This window comes from Bombina bombina, chromosome 9, assembly GCF_027579735.1.
Source record: "Bombina bombina isolate aBomBom1 chromosome 9, aBomBom1.pri, whole genome shotgun sequence".
Classification (NCBI taxonomy): domain Eukaryota; kingdom Metazoa; phylum Chordata; class Amphibia; order Anura; family Bombinatoridae; genus Bombina; species Bombina bombina.
The window spans coordinates 125371557-125389457 of record NC_069507.1 but is presented as its reverse complement, the minus strand read 5'-3'; the positions used below and the strand labels follow the sequence as shown (position 1 = coordinate 125389457).

General features: G+C 38.2%; 1 protein-coding gene across 1 annotated transcript in view; it reads right to left on the bottom strand.

Moving 5' to 3' along the window:
• Positions 1-7992: 7992 nt before the first annotated feature.
• Positions 7993-17901, bottom strand: part of LOC128640041 (calcium-binding protein 2-like) — a 364906-nt gene continuing 354997 nt past the window's right edge. The window contains exon 6 of the mRNA XM_053692344.1: positions 7993-8157. Coding sequence (XP_053548319.1) covers positions 8132-8157 — 26 coding nt within the window. The 3' untranslated portion in view covers positions 7993-8131. The remainder of the gene's footprint in view (positions 8158-17901) is intronic.

Genomic DNA, 17901 nt, shown 5'->3' with positions numbered 1-17901 from the left:
ATCTGTTTTTAATATCCACAACTAAAACAATATAAAGGAAAAAAAAAAAAGAAAAAAAAAAGAAAAAAAAGAAAATGTATTTCCCGTCGCCTGGCCCCCCCACCCCCGACTGCATCTATTTCTCTGATCTCCATCTTTTTATCTCTGCATTCTCGGCAAACCCATAGAGAACTTTCCAGCTGTTACCGTTACAGTTCTATATTGTTCTCGGTGCAAAAAGCTTTTGCTTCTTCCACCGTGTTGAGTGCTATGACACCGTCCATCCCCAGGACCGTAATTTTAGCTTGGTATCTCATAGTGGCTCTTAGCCCGGCTTTTATAAGCCCTGTACAGTACGGTGCCATAGCACACCTTCTCCCCGATGTCTCCACCGAGAAGTCCTGAAAAATCAAGATTGGTTTGTCACCTATCAGAAGTGTTCTCATTTTCCTATAGTGGTGCATTATGCTGACTTTATCCTGAAAGTTCAAATATTTGATAATGATTACTCTTGGCCTGGTATTGCTCTCTCTAGATTGTCTTAGCGATCCAATCCTATGTGCTCTCTCCACCTGCAGAGCCCCCTTATCAGATTGCATTCCTAATAGGTTGGGTAATGTGACTGCACCAAAGGTCAGTAAATCTTCCTGCCCATTTGTCTCGGGCAAACCGACTATACGGATATTTCTCCGCCGTGACCTGTCCTCCAAATCTTCTATCTTTGACTGTAGTGCATTGATTTTATCCGTGTGCCTAGCCACTATTGACTCTTGAGTATTTTGTTTATCCTCTACATCAGACACCCTATTTTCTACCTCCGTTAATCTGATTGAAAATTGTCTGATTTCCTGAGATAATTCTGAAATCTCCTTTTTCACTATTTCAAATTGAGGTAAAATTAGATCTGCTAGTTGATTTATTGTGAGCTGTGTTTCTAGGTTTCTCTCTGGGCTCTGAATATTAGATTCTGTGCTAATTTCATTTTGTGCTTTCTGTCTTTTATCCCTTTTCAGTGGCATTGCTGGTGATTTATTTTTCACATTTGTAATATATTTTTCCATTTGTATGTTTTTTTCTTATTCCCAACTATTTTTACTTGCGCTCTATTGTTACTCAGGCCCTTTTTGTAACGTACAAATACCCTGTTCTTTTTCTACCATGTAAGGTCCCTACCTATTCTTTAGATTTAAATGCTTAGTTTTCCCTTGCAGTGATCTTAGTAGCTCAGAATACTAACGCTACCATCTGCCTCAGTGATTTTAAGAGAAACTACGTCTACCCCTCCTGTTCCTATATGCAAAATATTACACCAAATGTCTCTTTTAGCTTCCCAAAAACCAATGGGCTCCAGACAGTAAATCAGTTATGACCCGTACTTAGATTATTTATTTTGACTACTCCTTGGTACTGTTTTATCGGTAGTTACCAACCCCTTACAGATACTGCAATTTTTAACTTATATTTACATGCACTTTTCAAGGTTATCAAGTATCAAATATCTTAGAAAATAGACATAATACAATCAACTGCAGTAATTTTACCAAAAGTGCCTCAGCATACAGATTACTTGGAGTCAATCTCCTGCATACCCGTCTTCGTTAAACCCAGCCTATTCTTTGCTTCTGCTATCTGTCACAGTACTGCAGTAAATCAGTTACGTTCTATACTTAATTCCTTATTGTCCCTAAAGACTAATACTGCAGTGAATAATACCTATGACTTCCTTACAAATAACACAATTGTAATTTTCATTTTATCTACACCTTTTGTAGATCCAGGTTAACATCAAAAAATAGCGACAGTAATCAGGCACTTTACTCCAAATGCTTTTGGCTAAATTTGAGCTTGCCTTTTCTTATCAATGTGTGTACAATGTTACTGAAAGCCTTTGCTAATTAACTGTCCTTATTTAAGCACTATATTTCAGCTGTGGACTGTGATCATCTATCAGCCACGTAAAGAATTATTGTCTCTAAACTGGGGAAGATTACAGTCTTTTTCTGATAACACCTTTGCACAGTTCCATTTAGCACATCCAAAGTATAGATACTGCATTCAATTCCACCTCCTCTCGGCCTGTGTTCTTTATGTTTCTTTACACAATTCACATACCAGGCTCCATACAGTCTATAGTTAGTACCCCTGTGCTTCAGATTAATACTGCTGCCTTTTGTCTCAGAAAACCTCTATCTCAATATTCACGCTTTATTCTGTTAAGCTGTGGGCACCAATCTTATCTTATTTTGATGGCTGTACTTTTCCAAAGTAAAAAGTTTAAAGAAAGGGGGTGCACTGTGAAAGCGTATGTCTTAGAGATATCTATTAGGTGTTCCAGAGTCTACCGATGTACTTTTAAATATCTCACTTTAAGGAGCGACAGCCACCAGTCTAGCCCTGGGTTATATGTAGTCCTGGGCCTCTCTTATACTCTACTTGTCGTAGTTAACACCCCAGGCCTTAATCCAAATCAAAGTCAATCTTTCTCTTTATACCAAACTTTCGTAAATTCAGACTTTTTGTGCGCTTACTTACCCCCCCATTGCTTCACGGCCACTCACTTGCTGGTTCCGTCTGAACTTTACCCCACCCGGGGGGTCTTTGATGTGATTCCTCCGATAAGTTTCAGTTCGAGCAATGCAGCTTTCGCCTGTACTCTCATGTGGTTGTTCCCCGCTGCTGCGCCGTCTGGCAGTTATGACGTCGTCACAACTGGCCGTCTTACCAGTATGGGGGGGGAGTTCAGCCGCTTCCTGGTCTGTGTTGCAAGCGGTGCTCAGGGCAGTCTCCCACACCGAATCCTCCACTGCTCCTCGGATCTCCAGACCTCGGTGTCCAATTTGGCCCAGGGTAACTGCCGCAGTCTGTGCTGGCGGCTGTCTGTAACTGTTCTCCGGTTAGCTTTTAACTCTCCCTCTTAGTAGATAAATTCCATCCCGTTTATGCTTAGGGTGCAGTGACTTCCTGATACCACGCTTTACTGTCCCCCAGGCCGGGTAAATCTTTCGCCCCGGCAATAGGGCTTCGTGGCGGGGTGTCAGGTGTTAGGATTAGCTCCGGTTTCACAGGAGCTCAGAGCATGCACACCTTCCTCCTTGCTCCTCCCACAGGAAGTCACTATTGTGACGATAACATTTTAAGTGTAAAATGGTGCTCTAGTCAAGTTTTTTCAGGAGACTGATTACTGACAGTCAAAACAGTGATGATTGACAATTTTTGCAATACTGTTAAAAGAAATATGATTGCTGGCAATAATTGGCTAGGTGGGCCGGGCACACAGCAGGCTGCAAGGCAGGAGGAAAGTGCAATTCACTGGCACCAGCAAACTGAGGATTCACAACAACTATTAACAAAAATTTTAATTTTTAATTACTAAGAATACTGTGACAACAAATATGATTGGTGTAAATATTTTTCAAGTAGGCCTGGCACACAGGCTTAGAAGGCTGTAGAAAAGTGCAATTCTAGAGCACAAGCAAACTGAGGATTAAGATCATCAACAATCAAGAATTTTTTAATTTTAATTAGTAACTATACTGTGACAAAAAATTATGATTGGTGTAAATAGTTGGCAAGACGGCCTGGCACAAAAGGCTGGCAGGCAGGAGGTAGATGCAATTCAAGGACACTAGGAGACTGATTACTGACAGTCAAAACAGTGATGATTGACAATTTTTGCAATACTGTTAAAAGAAATATGATTGCTGGCAACAATTGGCTAGGTGGGCCTGGCTCACAGCAGGCTGCAAGGCAGGAGGAAAGTGCTATTCAATGGCACCAGCAAACTGAGGATTCTCAACAACTATTACCAAAAATTTTAATTTTTAAGAATACTGTCACAACAAATATGATTGGTGTAAATATTTTTCAAGTAGGCCTGGCACACAGGCTTGGAAGGCAGTAGAAAAGTGCAATTCTAGGGCACGAGCAAACTGATTAAGATCAACAATCAAATTTTTTTAAATTTTAATTAGTAACTATACTGTCTGTGACAACAATTATGATTGGTGTAAATAGTTGGCTAGACGGCCTGGCACAAAAGGATGGCAGTGGCAGACAGGAGGTAAATGCAATTCAATTTTAGATTTTAATATTAAAATTATGTTAAGAAGTGCAATGCACATATGACTCTATGAGTGGTCGCACTGGCTGGCTGCTACGTAGGGCAGCAATTAACAACAGTATGCTGTGTAAGTCAGATAGACAGTTAGACACAGGCCTGATAGAAAATACAATTAGATTACACTAGCATAATGATTTAAAGACTTTTTGTTGGCAATTTAAAGAAAAAGGTTAAGCACATACATATGAGTCGTGGCTGATAGCCTTGGAAGGGCAGCTATTAAAAACAGTAGGCTCTGTAAGTCAGATACACACACGCCTGATAGAAAATACTATTAGATTACACTAGAAAAATGATTGAAATTATTTTTTTTGGGGGGGGGGGGGGAATTAAAAAAAGGTTAAACACATATGAGTCGTGGCTCATAGACTAGGGAAGGCAGCAAGTAAACACAGTAGGCTCTGTATGTCAGCAAAACACACAGGTCGGAAAGAAAATTATATTAGATTGCACTAGCAAACAAATTTAAACTTTTTTTTTTTATATTAAAATTAAGGTGAAGAAGAATAGATATGAGTGCTGGGTGGCTGCCTGGCACAGACCAATTAACCAAAAGACTGAAAAAAATGAGGTATATTAATGCTGAGTGAGCCTGACAGACACAGGCCTGATAGTAAATGTAATTAGATTACACTAGCAAAATATATATTTATTTTTTTTTAAATTTAAAATAATGTTATAAACGGATATTAACACTGGTGGCAGCTGGCTGGCACAGAGCAATGAACCAGAGTATATGCTGTGTGACACTGGTCTGATAGAAAATGAAAAAAAATTACACTAGAAAAATAATTAAATTTTTTGGTTAGTTAAATTTAAACTAATGTTGTTAGGGAGATATCAGTGGTGGCAGTAGTCACAGCATATGCTGTGAGCCTTAAACACACAGCCTGAAAGCCAGGCAAATGCTAATAAAAAAAAAACGAACCCCCCCCCCCAAAAAACGGCACGAAATATAGCCCTAAAAAGTGCTTTTTGGGGTGCTGTGCTTGCAGCAGAGATGAGTGGAGTCCTTCTGGACTGTAAATACACTAGCCTAGCTATGTTTTTCCTATTAATGTCAGGAGTAAAAACACAACACGTCCTCTCATTAAGAAAGCAAGGTCGTTATGAGTCTAAAATGGCGGATTCCGAGTAGCTGGGAGGGTCTGTGAGGGAGTGTCTGATGTTGATTGGCTCTAATGTGTCAGGCGGCTGTGACATAAAGGGTCAAAGTTTCCACAATGATGACACATAGGGGCGGATCGAACATCGACATGTGTTCGCCCATAAACGCGAACAAGCTATGTTCACAGGGAACCGTTCGCGGGCGAACAGTTCGGGACATCACTACTCATAATATCCTAACTGAGCTACCTAACTCAAGTCAAATTTCTTTACTGAGTTTTTAGGTTCTAGTATACCAGGTATAACATTGGTCCAATATGCAATTAATTCATTTTTATATATCCACTAGTAACCCAAGGGATCATGAGACTTTTCATGTAGATATGAAGCTCTGTTTTATCGAAGCTTGTTCACTTTGAGTTATGATACCACAGCTTCCCTTGCATTTTTTGGGTGACACTATTCTCTGATATATTTTGCCTGTCACACTCAATTTACCACCTCCTACCTCCCCCCTTCATATAATGAACCTCCTAAATTGAGAGGGTTTACTATGCAGCTCTTCTTGTCTATGCCGCACCTCAACTACTTTTTTCTATGAGTAAATTACAAGTCAAACTGCAGCTTTTGAATTCATTGTAACTTATCTCCATATTTCACCATATTACTCATACATAGGAAAGAATTCCTCCTCTATAGTTCTTAAAATGTCTTAGGGTTCATGAATGGCCCCTTGTGTAATTGGAGGAAATTACACTTGTTAAAAAGAGGTTTTGATTTCAGTGTGTACTATAACATTTATATTGTTCAATTTTTTTTATTGTTAAGATATCTTAATACTGTAACACCCGGCGATATGTCACTACTAATACTTGATGTACATGATTTTATTATTGTGCTTGTTGAAAACCTCAATAAAAATATACATTTAATAAAAAACAAACAAACATGTTTCCTCTGAAAAATTGGAGGCATGAGAGACTATTCCAAAGATGAACAGTGCTATTTATTTTCACTTTTATTATGCGGACTACCAGTACTTCTTTTGAAGGTTCAATGGCCAAAAAACTTTAAGGTTTCCTCAGAAGGTCCTTTCAGTTGGCATGCTATATGTTTCCTCCAGATGTGTATCTGCAGCTACTGCAGTATAGTGTGAAAGCATCTCTGACCTTATTTCCCAAGAAGCTTCCCTTGATATGATTCAGGATCGCTTGAGGTTGGTCAAGAGTTCGAGCAGTCTCATTTGAGCTGCAGCGGTTGAATTTGGAGGCTGGAATTATACTGATTTCACCATAATATGTAAAGGCAGTCTTCTTTCCCTGCAATTTCAGGGAATGATCTTGTTTGCGCCTGCACTGAATTGCTAGTCATTGGAGGTAAAGGAGCTTTCTTTGTCATTCCGAGATGTAAAGATCATTATTTTCCATGTCTCAGAATTTAGACACCTCCAAGTCTACATGGAAGCCTTTTTGCTCTTGGTTTAAGTCCAAACAAACAAAAAAAAAAAGCCTGTCCCTTTCTCCAAATCAGCATGAAGGTGCGACCCCCAACACAGACTCAGTTCTGGTGGGGGGACAGACCATACTATTTTAAGGAGGATTGGAGAAAATCCTGTTCAAGTTCCTTGGGTACTGAAAAATAATTTCCTAGAGGTACTATATAGGCTTTTGGTCTCACCCTCCTCGAGAAAGATTTCTCAAGTCACTTATTCCAAAAGATCATTTAAACACAAGAGCTTTCTTGCCATGTGTAACATACCTAGAAGCAATAAGAATGATTACCAGATTCTCTTGTGGGAACAGATTCAGAGGTTCTTTTTAAGCTTTTTTCATTGTTCCTAAGAAAGAAGTGACTTAAAGGCTGATCTTGGATCTTAAAATTTTGAACACATTTCTGAAAGTTCAAACTTTAAAATGGAGACGTTACTCACTAAATATAGACATACATATAACCTTTAGTGCAGGAGGGTAAATGTATGTCTACCATAGACTTGAAAGATGCCTATTAGCAGGGATTAGGGTTTATCTGCCAGTTCCCATAAAGGCCACATTTCTGCCCTTTAAGTTTTGTATCAGAAGAAGATTTTGAGACTTCTGACATTCAAGTCTTTGTTCAAGATTTGGTCAGTATAAGACCAGTTATCAGGCCTACTTCCCCTCTGTGGAACCTTAACTTGGTTACCAGTTTGCACTTATTTTACTCTGCTTTTCCTTTCCTACTTTCTCCTTTCTATTGTCCATTTATGTGACAATGTAATTGTATGGGGTGTTTTGCCTCCTCCTGTAGGGCTGGACTTTAATCCCACATGTGATGGCTTGTGGACTCTCACCATCATGAAATAAATGAATTTATCAGGTAAGCGAAAATGTATTATTTTTCATGCTGCTACTCAGCCATTACCCATTGTGGTGTGATATTAAAACTTTGTCTTGAAACATATTTACTGGATTATATGTGCATTCTTCATTGAATAAAAATGTACACACAATAGTTGTTTCTCATCGTTTTTTAAATTATCTGGAAATATCTCACTGATGTGTTCTCTCTGTGTCACTCTTTGCATGGCATACTACTTGTATCATGTGTTAGTATTTTCAAATTATGGTTCAGTATTTCATTAACTACTACATTACATCTCATAGCCCACCATCATTGTTCAAGTATAAATACAGTATCCCATTTACAAAGTACAATACTACAAGCATTACAGAATAAAATACCACAAGCATTAATAAATATTGTGATACTCATTGCATATTCAGAAATAACTATTCTCTACAAAGTGATTGCATGTATATATACACATAAATGTCACTTTTATTAAACATACAAATGTCATATATGATGCTTATATTATGCAGCTGCTAAAGGCATGTTTTTCCATTTTTCACAGAGTTCTTTATATCCATCTAGGTATGGAATCCTTTAACGAGACATCATACGCACAAATTCTGAAAAAGAAAAATTAGTATTACTAGTTGAGATATAAAGGAATTATCATCAATAATAAATTACATTTATTAGCTACTTTATAATCTAATTTACACATGATGCAGATATTACACACAATACATAGTTATGCTATTACCCATGAGATATTCATCATTGATTTTAGTTCACATTTTAAGGGTAATATTAGAAATAATAGAACTTTATGTTATTTAAAAGTGTAAAACTATTCTGAAACAAAAGATTAAATCTTTTTAAGAGATAATTCATACACCTATTTTCTTACTTGAGGCATCTGAAAGAGAGTCCTTTAAATGTATAAGTTTTTTTAAATGGATGTTCATGTGCTAATAACATGAACATTCATTGTAGGATTGTTCCTGTCCTCAAGTACAGCTGAAAGAACTGTAAGAGCTCATCTTATATTGGCAAGTGATTGTGTATACCTAGGGGAAGAGTATGCCAGCTGCAAATTTAAGAAGCAGAAACAGAGGTGGTGAGATACATCACCCGCATTTATTTTGGCAAAAAACAAAATTTATGCTTACCTGATAAATTTCTTTCTTTCCGGGCATGGAGAGTCCACAACGTTATTCCAATTTCTAGTGGGATATTCAAATCCTGGCCAGCAGGAGGAGGCAAAGAGCACCCCAGCAAAGCTGTTAAGTGTAACTTCCCTTACCCATAATCCCCAGTCATTCAGCCGAAGGAAAATGGAAAAAGAAGGAACACAAGGGTGAAAAGATGCCTGAGGTTTACTAAAAAAAAACTGCCGACTTATAATTTAAAAAGATGGCGGGGTTGTGGACTCTCCATGCCCAGAAAGAAAGAAAAAATGATCAGGTAAGCATAAATTTTGTTTTCTTTTCTATGGCATGGAGAGTCCACAATGTCATTCCAATTTTTAGTGGGAACCAATACCCAAGCTAGAGGACACAGAATGAAAAGGGAGGGAGATCAAGGCAGGAGGACCTAAACAGAAGGCACCACTGCTTGAAGAACCTTTCTCCCAAAAGAGGCCTCAGCCGAGGCAAAAGTGTCAAATTTGTAGAATTTGGAAAAAGTATGCAAAGAGGACCATGTTGCCGCCTTGCAAATCTGTTCCACAGAAATTTCATTTTTGAAAGCCCAAGAAGAGGAGACAGCCCTAGTGGAATGAGTCATAATTCTCTCAGAAGGCTGCTGTCCAGCAGTCTCATAAGCAAAATGAATCATACTTCTTAACCAGAGGGAAAGAGTAGTAGAAGTGGTCTTCTGACTCTTACGCTTTCCAGAGAAAACAACAAACAGGGCAAAAGATTGCCGAAACTCTTTAGTAGCTTGTAAGTAAAATTTTAGAGCATGCACAACATCCAAGTTATGCAAAAGATGTTCCTTATGAGAAGAAGGATTAGGACAAAAAGAAGGAACAACAATTTCCTGATTAATCTTTCGATCCAACATCACCTTAGGGAGAAACCCCAATTTAGTATGAAGGACCACCTTATCTGCATGAAAAATAAGGTACAGGGAATCACACTGCAGAGCTGAAAGTTCAGAAACTCTGTGAGTGGAAGAAATAGCAAGAAGAAACAAAACCTTTCAAGATAACAATTTTATATCAACAACATGCATCAGCTCAAATGGAGCCTGCTGCAAAACTTTAAGCACTAGGTTAAGGCTCCAAGGAGGAGCAACAGGTTTAAACACATGCCTTATTCTGACCAGGGCCTGAGCAAAGGCTTGAACATCTGGTAATTCTGCCAGACGTTTGTGCAAAAAGATAGACAGAGCAAAAATCTGACCTTTCAGACTGACAAATCTTTCTCCAGGCCATCTGAAGAAAAGATAAAATTCTGGGAATCATCACCCGACTCCAAGAAAAACCTTTAGCTTCACATCCAAAAAGGTATTTACGCCATATCCTAAGGTAAATCCTACGAGTAACAGGTTTACGAGCCTGAAGCATAGTATCAATGACTGCCTCTTAAAAACTACGTCTAGACAGGACTAGGTGTTCAATCTCCAAGCAGTCAGCTTCAGAGAATCTAGATTTGGATGGAGGAATGGACCCTGAATTAGAAGGTCCTTCCTCAGAGGTAACTTTCAAGGTGGAAGAGATGACATCTTCACCAGATTTGCAAACCAGATCCTGCGAGGCCAGACAGGAGCTTTTTAAATCACAGACGCTCTCTCCTGCTTGATACGAGCAATAACTCATGGAAGGAGAGCAAACGGAGGAAACAGGTATGCCAGTCCGAAATCCCAAGGGACCGCTAGAGCATGTGGGACTGTTATATATAACTGCTGTATTCCCTGCACACCCACACAACCAAAATGCTCACAGATGAAGATAATAGTGGACTTCAGACTTTTACATATACTGACTTTGAAGCCTCCAGAATTACTACATTGGTGAAAGGCTCTAGAAGTTTTTTGCACACAGCACCTGCAGATATTTCCAATACCCAGTATCAAAAACTGACCAAAAAGTATCTGGCATATGATTTACATGCTACAACCATTTCAGAGTGAAATGCATCCCTAGGGCCTTAGGAGGAACACACGCCCTACCCTGCTCAGAGAAAATCAGGAATATTGTCGCAAATTTGAGCAAATACTTAACAAGTGTTCCCTTGATATTATTGTCCTTACGGTGGAATACCTTCAAAAGGACATTAACACCTTGAAAGATTCCGTCACCAAATTGGAAGTTGAATTACGGCAGATGATGCCTATAGAAGCTTGTGAGAAATTACTCACGGATAATAAGAATATTATTACTGACCTTTGTAAAACCATTGAGGAAAGAAAAAGATCAAAGTTCCTACGTGATGAGCAGGATTACTCATTAGGTTGAGTGTATCGATGTATCTTCGACCCCCAGGGTAGAGAGAGACGAACCACTTCCGGGTTCAATCAACGTCATAGACGTCAGACACCCACCACCGACAGCAGCACTGAATCTTCTGATTTTTCTCAAGCAGAAGGCGGACATGCTTCAGACGAGGGGGCAGGAAACATCACCAGCCTCGAGATGGGCAATTCGCCAATGACAAAGGATGGCAAGCAAGCACCACGCCGTACCATGAGGACACGCAACAAGATATAGTTAACATTTCAGATTTTGAGCTGTCTGCAACTGAATCTGAGCTACTACAAAAAGGTCTGTCATTTTGCCCTCTTAATGACTGTAATGTTTTCAACTTACACAACGATTTTTTTAGTTTTTTCAGGAATATGAGACTTAAGTATTGGCACTCAAATTTGCCCAATGGCCCCATAAATCACAGCTCTAAGGTTGCTGTTACAAAAATTGATGTTGTTAAAGATTCACAAGTTAGGGTTAATTCTCACTCACCTTCTAATTGCTCAGCATTAAACACATGGGCTTGCGCAACAAAAGTTATTTTTATCCTACTAATACCAATCATAGTATTGAGACGTCTGAACGTCTGGTTCTTGCTGATATATGCAAATTACAACTGAGAGTGAATAAGAATGTACACAGCAATAAAAAAAGACCTGTACCTGTTAAAGATTTCATCTTGAAGCCTGACAATAAGGGCGGAGCCACTGTTGTACTTAACAAGTCAGACTATAGAGGTGAAATCTTACAACAACTTAATATGAAAAAGTCTATGCCCAGGTAATCTCTAACCCTAATTCTAAAATTGTCAAAGAAATTTATTTTGTGGTACAACAACCTTTACGGAATGCAATTATTGATGACAAGACCTCTAAATTTCTGATTGCTAAAGACCCTTTAACCCCTGTAATGTCCCTAAGATTCATAAGTCTTTGACTGCTCCACCAGGTCGCCCCATAGTTGTGGGCACAAGTTCTGTTTTTTCAAACATGGCAATATTTTGGGATAGAATTTTGAGACCTTTGGTGGAGCAGTCAAACACTTTTATCAACAATAGAAATTACTTTTTGAATAAACTAAATGATCTCCAGCTCACCACAGATACATTTATAATGTTTAGTTTAGATGTCACAAGTCTATACACTGCAATAACACACAGAAGTGGTTTAGGTGCTGTGAGATATTCTTTAGAGTCTATAGGTACTCACAGTGCTGGTCAGATTCACTTTATTCTATAACTTTTAGAGATCATTTTATACAACAATTATTTTCTTTTTGAGAACCTATTTTCCCTTCAGTTGCAGGGTACGGCCATGGGATCCAATGTCGCCCCTAATTACGCTAACATATACATGAATACCTTTGAAGAGAAATTTGTTTTTGAGAACAGACTGTTCAATCAATGTGGCGCCACTTGGTGGCGCTACATTGACAATATCTTTGGTGTATGGGTGGGCGAATTTTTAGAGAGGGGATGCCCCAAACAATTAATTGATGAAGTTATTGATGATGGTCGGTCAATTCAGAGAGGAAGTCTACTTAAATCTAAAGGGCCAAAAAAGACTCAAAACGAATGTGTTTCATCTCTGAATTTTCCAAACAAAGTACAATGATATCAAAAACCATACGGAAACATTGGGATATATTGAGCAAATGTAATCCTAATATAGAGGAATTTCAATAATTTCCGATGTCAGCCTATAAGAGAAGTAAGAGCCTAAGAGATGTCTTAGTCAAAGCAGATATTGGTGTAGGTACCATCAGCACACAAACTTATAGCTTTAAGAAAAACTTAGGTTGTTTCCCTTGCTTGGGTTGTATCAATTGTAGTTCCATCATTAAAAGCCCATATTTTTAACATTCTCATACTGGTCATAAATATTACTTCCACAATCCTTTTACATGTAATGCTAGTTTTATTGTATACTTAATTAAATTCTCATGTGGGCGTGTCTATGTGGGGGAGTCCACGTGATCACATAACTGAGCACAAAAGCAATATTTGATGCAAAGTCATCACAGCCCTGTTTCATGTCACTTTTTTAAACTAGGGCATCAGGTTACCCAACTTAGGTACCAAGTTATAAACCCCTAGAAGGGGAGGTAATAGTGAGTTGCTTTTAAAACAAAGGGAGACTTTCTGGATCTTCCAATTTTTCAGGGTATCTGTGAGTAACATTAAATAAACTACAGATGTATCCTATAAACATAATCAGGATAAATGGTGTGACATAGTCCAATACACATGGAGCATGTGACTTGTTAATACTGGAAAATATAGTATATTGAATAAAAATATACATGATATAGTTTACTGTTAGCAATGTTAAAAATGAAACTGTTTGTCTTTGCTGCCTCCTAAGGCCTAAATCCAGTATTACAGCCAAAAGGCATTTGGCTGTTGAAAATGAAATTTCCCAGTAGCCAATTAGGGAGGCGTATCCCAAATAACCAATCAGGGACAAGCTTCTGAAGGGCCTATCATCCTAATTTCACTGATGATTAGAATAAAAATGGGTAAGGTTATACCGCGTGATGTAACCTCAGGCAAGAGGAAAAAAAAGGGAACTCTGTGCTGAATTTTGACTGACAAACTGTTGCCTTGGGATCCAGTCTATTATAAAGCAATCTAAGCCTAATTTTTTATCCATCTTGCAAAAAATTACCTCTTTTAATTTATGAGGTGAAATTGGATTTATCAGAGAAAATTGAAAAATGTATTTGGTTATTTGGGTAAAGTATAAGAAACTGCTAAGTATATTTAATATCTTAAATCAAAGGCTATAGTTAGATTACAGTTAGTAATTTAAAAAGGGCACAATTTGTATTTTTAGTTATATCCATAGTCCTGTGTAGTCTTAACTAGTCATTATTGATAAATAATTTATTTATTAGACAGGGTTTTATACTCCGGATCTATAAGTCAGTTATTATAGTGAACTCTTTCAGAACTGTACATAAACTGGTTCTTGTGATTAAATTCCTGGTAGTTATTAATTAAGCATAGTAAATTGGTAATCCATATTGAGCATTGAACTAGAGTTATTGGTTAATAACAGAAGATTCTGGTATTTTATTGTGGTATTTTAATGTGCTCATTGTGAATAAGGTAATTTGTAAAGGTATTTTTTTATAATCTTTGTATAGAATATACAGTTTAAGCTTGTATAGTTTGATTCATATCTGGTTTCTATAAATATAATTCAATGTGTTTATAACTTTAACTAATATAAAGAATTTAGGAATTTATATTCATTTTAATTGTTTCGTATATGCATTTTATTGGGGGTCAGTTTTAAAGAATAATTATTAAGTATATTGTATTATAAGCGGGCCATATACTGACATATTAATTGGAGGCGCTGCAGTATAATAATTAATAATTATTAATGTTTTTGTGATTAAATATTTCAAAATTAATATTTATATCTTGAAATATTATTAAAATATTTTTTTTAAAAAAATGGATACATTTATTTTTTATATTTCAAAATTAATATTAATATTTTTGAAAATATATATTTTTTTCTCTTTTTGATCAAAATTGTATTAGCGTTTTAATTTAACTAAATACTAAGCCAATATAATAATGTCTGTTACTAGAAGTGAATCAATTAATTCTATACATAGTTTTGAAATATGTTCCCCAAAATCGCCCGTTAGTCAGGCAGAAACGTTTAAAACAGAAGCCATTTCTCACCTTAAAAATAAATTAAATATTAAGGGAGAATTAGGCGCTTACATTAAGATGCTGAAGACTAAGGCCAAAAATATTGCAGATAATATATGGTGTGGCAAAAGCGAAATATTTCAAGGGCTGTTAACATTGGGCCAACCTCAAAAGCGGGGAAACGCAATAAAATAATTTTCTAAACTTGGGGCCTGCTCCTCTATGTGAACGATGAAATGTACAATAAAATAGAAGTACAAAGGGGGGCGGAGCCGGTAGCGTTAAGATGGCTGCATAAACTCTTTGCTCCGTGTAAGCCAGCAGCAAATAGAGGCATAAATCCCATCAAAATCAAGCTTTGTATCTCACACTGAGCACCAGAAGCAGGCTCTGCACTGGGTCACCCATCGCAAATAAAAAGTGAGTCCTGGGAGCTGATCGCCACAACGCAATAGCCGGATCTGTCTGAGAGGTGCGTGACCGTAATGGCGGAGTAAAAGAACAGCAGCTCCGACGCAGCCCAAGCTATACCGCTCTGTAATCAGATATATTTCTGCCCATCAACGGAAGATAAAGCACCCAGTAGCGGAGCGATCCTCACTAACAGGTCCTGGTGTCGGATATCAGCTACGCAAAATAGAATAAGGTAAAGCCTAAGAAGCACCAACATTACAAGCAATTAATGACAATGCACCATAAAAACAAAAGTGGGGCTAGCATAAGAGACAGAAAACTTTTAATGTGAGCAATGCCCAAGTCTAACATTGGGAATCGACCAGGCCTTTAAAGATTACTCATAAATAGGGAAAGGCCATAACAGATAGAGCAGTGGGCCCCAAGCAGCTATAAATTTATTTGCATCCCACGTGACAGCAAGTAAACTATACTATAATTATCAACACATCATAGTTTGAAGTTAACTTATATCGCGTGGTGGACTTAAAAGGATATCACACCTACAGAGCGGTGGTTTCACTACTGCTGATACAAATAAAAAGACGCACATCATAAAATAATAGTCTTTATTCAATCAAATGGCCTCCAAGAAAACCTCCAGAACTGACAGATTATCTAAACCACCAATTAACAAAAATTCCACAGTGGCTTCATAATTTAACCCATCTGAAAATACTAGTATATTAACACCTCACGTATCTCCACCTGCAATGACCTCTCCACAATCCCAATTGGCACCTACAGTTTCACAATCACCAAATGTGGTACAAATACCCTTGACTATATTATCCACTCTATACCATCCAAACAGGATATTGCAGACATTGTGCGAGTCTGTGTTCACGAAGAGCTAGCTGATCTGAAGCAAGACATCAATGCATTCGGATTTAGAGTAGAGGCACTAGAGGACAACAATGATACTATCAGAGAGGATATTGGCAGTTTACAAACCCAAGCAGAAATCTTTACCTCCACTATTGAGACTCTACACTCCAAAATTGAGGATTTAGAGAATAGGAGTAGGAGGAAGAATTTAAGGATCCGGGGGGTACCTGAATCAGTCTTGCATAAAGACCTACCCACGTATCTGCCTGCCTTGTTTAACCACCTTAGAGGGAACACTTCCAAAGGGGAGATCCCTTGGGATAGGGCACATAGAGCCCTAAGAGCTAGACCCCCAGATTCTGCCCCTCCCAGGGATATCATCATTAAATTTAAAAATTACAGGGATAAAGAAGAACTCGAACGAAAAAAGCACAGAGCGCATCCACGACTCAAGGTGAATCAAAAAACAATTTATTCCAAGCAATTAATATGTTGCACTTACAAGAAGTATTAAAAAGTGACGCCTTAAACAAACACTCCAACCCGTCAGCTCAATGAACTCAGTTTCTGCAGTACTTATCAGCCGGATACACTGTCCACACTCGATATCAAGAGTTCACTATTTGCGGGCTGTTTCTCCCGGCTTGTCTCGGCTTGTTCTGAATTCCAATGCGGCTGCAGGAAATAGTGATGACCAATGACGGGCTGCTCCTCCGTCTACGCGTTTCGTCCCGCCTATTAGGACTTTTTCAAGACCCAGAGATCAGCTATTTCCTGCAGCCGCATTGGAATTCAGAACAAGCCGAGACAAGCCGGGAGAAACAGCCCGCAAATATTGAACACTTGATATCGAGTGTGGACAGTGTATCCGGCTGATAAGTACTGCAGAAACTGAGTTCATTGAGCTGACGGGTTGGAGTGTTTGTTTAAGGCGTCACTTTTTAATACTTCTTGTAAGTGCAACATATTAATTGCTTGGAATAAATTGTTTTTTGATTCACCTTGAGTCGTGGATGCGCTCTGTGCTTTTTTCGTTCCAGTTCTTTAAGTCAGCGCACCCCTGAGTGCCCTGTGTGAAGGAGCAGCACCACCACTCTAATCACTAAGGAGAAATCCACTGGGAGGATAGAAGAGGTCCTATTGGCAGTAACATTACTGGTATTTCTACCCTACTCCTTAAGTCATGAAAGATATGCCTGTTGGTTCTTTTTTATCTTAACATATTTAATAACAACTATATTGATTGTGATATCCATTATAAATATAGAGTGTGTTTTGAAGTCTGACACTAATATTAGAGGTTCCAATATTGATACTTACTTAATTGTACACTCGGATTGAAGTTGTATTTTCACCACCAGTTTCTTTTGGGGTGAATTAATTAATTATTTGTTGACTAATTGTACAGACAGCAAGCGCAGTAATTTTTGTGTAAGTTTTGGATAAAGAAGAACTCCTTAATCTTTCGAGAAAAAAACAGCCAATCAGATTTAGAGGAACAGTGATACAGTTTTATGCAGACCTTTCAAAAAGAACTTTGCAAAAGCGCAAAGAATTTGTGCTGCTGACACAACTACTGCGTAATAAACGCATACCATACAGATGGTGATTCCCCACCCACCTACTAGTTATTCATGAAGAGAGAAGAGTAATATTTGATGATATATCAGAAGCACCAAAATTCTGTGAAATCTTGAACTTGGACCTTCCGGATCTGAGCAACATAGCCCCCTCAGGGCCTCCAAATAATCCTCATCAGCGAAGCCAAAATACGTGGTCTCTCACCCCAGCTAAACCATAAAGATGCCCCTCGGCAGCACAGAATCTAAGAGCTGGCCTATAATTCGCTGTGGAAATCAATCCACCTTACTTCTCACAGCACTCTCGTATATACAGCAACCAAGGATGTTGTTTGACATCTGAAAGATCCCTATAATATTTGGTAGG